Source organism: Vicia villosa, linkage group LG3, assembly GCF_029867415.1.
Source record: "Vicia villosa cultivar HV-30 ecotype Madison, WI linkage group LG3, Vvil1.0, whole genome shotgun sequence".
Taxonomy (NCBI): Eukaryota; Viridiplantae; Streptophyta; class Magnoliopsida; order Fabales; family Fabaceae; genus Vicia; species Vicia villosa.
Window position 1 is genome coordinate 17,288,327 of NC_081182.1, and position 7,071 is coordinate 17,295,397.

The 7,071-nt window shown below is 35.3% G+C and overlaps 1 protein-coding gene across 1 annotated transcript; it reads left to right on the top strand.

The window, feature by feature from the left end:
- The first annotated feature begins 2,135 nt into the window (after nucleotides 1-2,135).
- LOC131655023 (uncharacterized) lies at nucleotides 2,136-6,852 on the top strand. Its single transcript, XM_058924932.1, has 11 exons — nucleotides 2,136-2,317; nucleotides 2,405-2,603; nucleotides 2,689-2,763; nucleotides 3,872-4,109; nucleotides 4,194-4,318; nucleotides 5,318-5,351; nucleotides 5,439-5,485; nucleotides 5,585-5,728; nucleotides 5,807-5,871; nucleotides 5,968-6,040; nucleotides 6,141-6,852. Exons 1-11 carry the CDS (start codon nucleotides 2,233-2,235, stop codon nucleotides 6,301-6,303), a joined length of 1,248 nt encoding a protein of 415 aa, XP_058780915.1. The 5' UTR covers nucleotides 2,136-2,232; the 3' UTR covers nucleotides 6,304-6,852.
- Nucleotides 6,853-7,071: the final 219 nt, after the last annotated feature.

A 7,071-nucleotide genomic window follows, 5' to 3' on the forward strand; every position in this document is an offset into this window, starting at 1 on the left:
AGCTATCTTGTATTAGCCCATCCTCAAATATCCAACACTTGAGGTCCTCTCCAGCTCCTTATACTTCCACCACTACTTGCGTGAAACAGTCGATGTACGACCGAAAACTCTTTTTCTTCCCATTTCCGCCAAGAGTATATATTGTCATTGGTTTCCTTTTTCGAGGCTGATAAATGAGCAGCGAAGCTCTCACATGGATCGATTCACGACCTAATGCTATCGTCTAGTAGAGCTTTCAACCAGATTCTAGCAGACCCTCGTTAATGTTAGTGTAGGTAATTTACCCTTTGCTGCCTCATCAATGTGGAAGTAGTTAAAATATTGGTTTCCTTTTTCGAGCTGATAAATAAGCAGCGAAGCTCTCACATTGATCGATTCACGACCTAATGCTATCGTCTAGTAGAGCTTTCAACCAGATTTTAGCAGACCCTCGTTAATGTTAGTGTAGGTAATTTACACTTTGCTGCCTCATCAATGTGGAAGTAGTTAAAATATTCGTCAACGAGTTTTACATGCTCGTCGGGATCTCCCTTCCCATCGTAGTCTTTTAGCTTTAGAGGTTTTTCTAACAACTCGGGTATTCAACTATCCAGGATGTGGGTTCAAATGTGATGCTTCTAATGATTCCTCACTGGCGGTTTCTCTACTTGTTATCGAGGAGGAACGTGACTACCTCGATCTCCCCTGAGACTTTGAGGAAGAGTTTGACGTCCCTTGCTTTTTTGGTGATTTGGATATTCCAGAGTTGCGTTTCTCCGCGACGCGACCGACTCAGGGACAATAGTTTGGTTTCTCCTAGTAACGGCTTCCTACACTGTGTTCCCATTCAGAGGTATGTTATGTAAGATTTCTTTCAGAGAAAACAATATTTCTTCTATCACTTGAGAGTTTTACTGCCAAGCTATGATATACACAATGTTCGACATCTCGTTCACGCCTTGTATCCCGAGGCTAACTTGTAACAACAGGATGCCAGGTACAAATTTCAGTCTCGAGGTTGACGATAGTGCTGGAGGTATGAGCAAAGGCTCACATAATTGGAACCGCGGAGCAAATCCTACGATTAGAGGAGGTTAGAGAAGATCTAGATGTAATATAGTGTTTACGATAGTTTGATCCACACTGCCTTGAGGAGGAGGCCGTTGATTTTTTTGCGGCTTGAGCAATATCAACAATGGAAGCAGCTTCGCGCAAAATGACTGTGTGAGTGGCTTTAGATCAAACCATTATCAAAAGATCTTGAAACTAGAGATTTAGGAATTATGAAAATCGGAGTTGTTTTACTACCGAAATAGATAAAAATGACAAATATGAGGTTCGATTTCAGGATTTCCAATTGGCTAGGTTGAGAAAGCTTTGAATTAGTGAATGAAAGTAGAAGTATTCAATGGTGGAAAATGCAAAAAACCAAAAGTTAATTTTCACAGACGATGCCACTGTACCGTTATAGAACAAGAACTAATAGGAGAACATAGGTTACAAGTTGCAACAATAGACTTGAACTTTCGATGCGCTAAAGGAAAATCTGACCTACATGGTTAGCATTCTAACGATCAAGTTAGTATGCGAGTGAGATAAGTGATTGAAGTTTGAATTTAAAAACCGTCGATCTAAAAAATAGCATACTTTCATTCATAGTTGAACATGTGTAACCACATGTTATTTTTATTTTTATAGTGGAACAATGAATAATGTATATATGCTGCAAATATCTAGAAAAATTATTGCTTTCTCTAGATCGCAACCGTTGCCTTTTGTGACATGCAAAATAATTATTAGTGATTTTTTATTTTGAGAAAATAAGAGATTCACCGACGATGTATATCAATTTTACATAGTCAATCAATGAATATGAATATTATGTATTTTGCTAAATCCTATTTATATTTCAAAATTATTTAAATGATATAATATGTTAGTGATTAAGTTCTTGTTTTTTTTACTCACTAGTACTTTACCCCGTGCGATGCACGTCTTTAGGCGGGATTTTAGTCTAAAGTTGGCGCCTAAACATGTATTCTGTTTTAATATATTAAAGATAATAATAATAATAATAATAATAATGAAATAATTAGTGCTACTGATTGATAAATTGAATTCCCTCCAAAATATTTGAGGGTGTTTGTTTTCCCTCTCCCTTCAATACGTCGAAAACCAAAACCAAAACCATAACCCAAACCCTAATCCTCTTTTCTCTTATCTTGTGCTTGCAATAGCATTTGCACTATCACCATGTCAACTCACGAAGACGACCTCGATCTTCTGCTTTCTCTTCAAGACAAAGTTCCCGAAACCCCTCCCGCGTCTCCTTCACCGCGTAATCATCTATTCATTCATTTTCATTCATTCATCTTCAGATTATGTATTTAAACTAACGTCAATCCATTCATTCGTATAATTGCAGTTGATTTTGATGGTGATGATGAAGATGTTGTACTGCGGAGGGAGAGACCTGACATGTCCGTTTTCAAAGATGCAGTTCAGGATTGCCTTCTCAACCAACCCCCTAACCCTAATCCTAATCTTAATCCTAAACCAAACAACAAATCTAAATCACTCGGCGACGATCCCCAACTTGACAAATTCTCTGGTCTTCGCATAAGGTTCATTGCATTTCTTATTGCAATCTAAACAAAATGCATATTGCATCGCTTTTTATATGTTTATAATTTTGTTTTAATGTGCCAGGGACCAATGTTTAACACCAGCTGAACTTAGGGAACAAGTTCAAGACATTCGTTTTGTTCGCCTACCGGTCATCAAGTAATCTTCTTTACCTCATTTTCAACTGTTATTACTTGTTTATGTATAGTTTTCAATCTTGTCTGTAGTTATAATAGTTTGCCTCTAAAACTAATTTGGGCTAATCAACATACTTGTTACAATGCTATGTTATTCACTTTTGCTTCTTAGATATGCATGTTTCGGGAGGCCTAATTCTGATTGTATGTTATGGCAATTAGTTAAGTAACAGTTTGGTATTCAGTTCTAAGTGTTTTGTACGAAGTTAGAGATTATATGTTAAGCCTTAGGAAATATAATTGAGAGAGAAAAGTTCATCAGCACATTGACATTCATAACACTTAGAGAGAGAAAATCAGAAAAATTAAGAAAAACTGTGCATGATTTCTCAAGTGTATAAAATTTTCATTCATAGAGGATCATTCAAGTCGGATTATGTCCCCTATAGGAGTAGGAGTTCATCTCTGAACCGGGGAACCAAATTTTGTGTGTGTTCTTACAATTAATTTTTCGTATTTCTTGCATTTCAAGCACTCTAAATTTGAATATTAGTTCAGTTAAGTTTGAACTTTGAAGTAATAAGTCTCAAATTTGATAAGTTCATAATGTTGTGGTGTGAGTTATAAATGTTTAGTTGGTGAGATTAGCATGTTTTGTGAGGCGCAATTCTGATAGTGTGCTGTGGCAATTAGTTAAGTTACAGTTTGTTATTCAGTTCTAACTGTTTTGTACCAGGTTAGAGACTATACGTCAAGTCTTAGGAAATAGAATTGAGATAGAAAAGTTCACCAGCACATTGACATTCGTGACACTTAGAGAAAATCAGAAAAAGTACGAAAAACTGTGCATGATTTATTGAGTGTATAACTTTTTCATTCATAGTGGATCATTCAAGTTGGATTATGAGTTTATGACCCCTCCAGATGTAGGAGTTCATCTCTGAACCGGGTGACCAAATTTTGTGTGTGTTACACTTAATTTTCCGTATTTCTTGCATTTCAAGCACTCTATTGGTTTTCCATCACTTGATCTGCATTAGCACTGTTCTTCATCAAGATTAAACTCAGTTTCTGCTGTGAGTCACGATCCTGACAATTATGGACCTTGTTTGTTGATTGTGTGTATTCAGGAATTTGGTGAATGGGGATACTTTCTCTGGAAGTTGGGTAACTATTGGGGTGTTGACTGAGAAGGGGTTTCAGAAAACAAGTTCAAATGGGAAGAGCTTTTGTATATGGAAAATTGGGTGTTTGGATGAAAATTCTGTTCCTCTTTTCTTGTTTGGAAATGCTTATCAGAGGAATTGTCAAGAGCAGGCAGGAACGGTCTTCGCACTCTTCAATTGTGGTGTTCGCAAGGATCCCAAGGTATCTAATTGTTGGAAGTTGGTTAGATTTTTTCAATCAAAATTTTCCATGAGTTCTACAATCTCTTTTATATTGTTTTTGCAGGGCAATGGTTTTTCTTTGAGTATATACTCCCCTAATCAAATTGTGAAGATGGGCACCTCTGTAGATTACGGAGTTTGCAAAGCAAAAAGAGTGGATGGGATCGCATGTACAATGGCCATAAATAAGTATGCAAATAAATTATGTATCTACTATCTTGTTATTTATTTTGATATGTTAAATATGGAATTGCCACAGGATTCTTTGTTAATTGTTAATCATCATATATGCATTTTAAAAAAGGAGTAAGAAGAAGAATCACATTTTCTCTCTCTTTTTCTATAGACACTTCTATTGATAGATTATCCCTTTTCTGAAATAAGTCCGATCTAAACCTGTGGAATTTGACACTGGTTGGATTTGTAATTTTAAATCACGGAGTGCTTGCATTTGTTCTGACACTTTTCTGGGAAAAATAAAACAAAAGAGGTGCAAATGTAAAAGGAGTTTATATATTGATGATAGCCATTCAATATCTAAAGATACCTACTGACACTTCAAGGGAAAAGAAGACAAATTTATACTGCACAAGGCGTTGTTTCAAAATGTGTACTGTATAAGTTGCAAGGCACATTTGAAGGAAATGATTCCCATGGGTTCAATTCAGTTGAGAAAATTGAGTGGACTAGGTGAAGCAATAGTTTAGATTTTTATGAAGTACTTGCAGTTAGATAGCAATCTATTAATCATAATCTACTTTGCATAATCCACATTTGCTACTCATGAACACTCAGCTGTAACATGGATCTACTTGCTTTGTCGTACTTGGGTTCTTGTTGAGCCGTTTTTTCAGCGTGCCATGTTTAATAATAGATTTAGAACTGTCTGGAAAACTAGAAGTCTTATATTGGTCATTTTTACACAAACAAAAATTGAACTTTCAAATCGAAAGCTCAATCTTGTTTTTAGGGTCCAGTTTAAGGGAATATAAAAAGCATGATATCCATATTAATATTTGTTATATCATTTTATTAAATTTTCCTTGACGTCCCTGAATTATTATTCTGTTTCTGTTTCTCCATACTCCAACTAATACTTTTCCATGTTTGTTTTCCTTATTATATGATACTGGTATTTTTCAAACTCTGAATGATTCACTTCATAACCATTAACCTTTGATATTTCAGGCGTCAGGGGACTTATTGTAAATATCATAAATCAGTAAGTATCATTTAGTTATTTCACATTTTCTGTTAGTATTTTCTATCTGTATTCTTTGATATTAACTCTGTACCTTATTTATGGCAGAAAACATCAGAGAAATATTCCACCGTAAGAACTGAACTCAAAGGAGGGTGAGTGTTTTTCTCTTTCTAGTTCTTATAGAAATGTGTTCAACTTTTGATTTCATATGACATGTGGATGTGACATAAACATGTGGTTCTTTTAAGCAGAAACTTAAGGTCAGCATTTAGGCCTAGAGATTATCTCAAGTCAGAAGGAATATACTTAGTTGATCCCCTCGCCGACAAAACAAACTCGAAGAAGTCTAAGCCAGTGAAATTGTTATCCGTCGATAGTCTCAGAAGGGCATTGAGGTTGTCAGAAATGAGTTTATTGTTTTCTTTACTTGAATTCTTGCTCTGCAAATATTAATATTTTAATTTTGATACCAGCAATGCAGGAAAAGTAACAACAACTTCACACTCGCAAGGGATTAGATTTCTTTCGGAGGTTGCAGGTGATCAGATCATCTTGTAAATTTAATGGCAATAACACATGTATTCATGTATAATGTGTTCTTAGTTGGCTTTTATCCGTGGGCGACTTTTTGCAGGTAAATTTGATCCAAACATGATTAAAAAAGGACCAAAGATTCCAAACGAACACGACAAACACACAGAGAAGAGGTGAGTTGCCAAAGTGGTTCTAGGTTAATTTTACTTACATCTTATGCATGTTACTTATAAAGGCTTAATTTACCGGTTACATATTCTTTTTTATCTTCAGAAAGTCATCTTCTGTGAATACGGGATACTCTACTGTCAATAAAAACCAACAGTCAGATGTAAAAAGGGTGAAAACAGAGGGGCAAAGTTCTGTTGATAAAGCCACAAAGAGTGCAATAAATATGATTGACTTAGACCTTGTTAGTTCGGATGAGGACTTCTGAAATTTGTCTGTTGCTCCACTTGATTTTGTTGTTTAGTGGGCAAAAATGAACTATGAGAAGAAAATACATGCTACTACAGAGGGGTGTAAGAAAGTATTGAAGATTCATTTGGAAGATTATTTCTTGTGCAAATATGCCTAAGTCCTGCACCAAAAAATTAGTTCATTCAGTTATATCGGTCATAGGAATACCAGATTTTACCAGGTTATCTACATTGTTACAAATTTGGGTTAAACTGAATGAGGTTAAGCTTATCTGAGTTGAGCAACTCCCTTCAAAAGAAAAATTAAGTATTCATCTCCAAATATATCTTTCAGAGCGGGGAGTTGGCGATCAACAACTTATTATTTAAAACAGTTGGATGTAATTTTTTTCTTCAATTTGATAGCTGAGATGTGCTGTCTAGAACTTGTGATCCAAGTTATGTTAAATTGCAATTTCTAACTTGCTGTCCGTCAGCTGTCTTTCTTGTTCTTGTTCATTTTCTTCATGGACAGAAGCTTCATGTCAATGTAGTTGTTGTTTTTTGAATCTTGTTTGCGTATAATTAATGGTTGAATATGCTGAAAACATTTCATATTCATTTTGCCAGAAGAAATAAAAACCATACCAAACTAAAGATATCATCAGCAGTAAACAAATGGATCAAAGAAATTAATTTGTTGCCATCAAGAATACTTTTAGAGCATGCACAATTTTGCTTTGTTCACACTATGTTATTGAAAGAGATGTGAGACACATCTTTCTCTTTACTTGCCATTGCCTTTA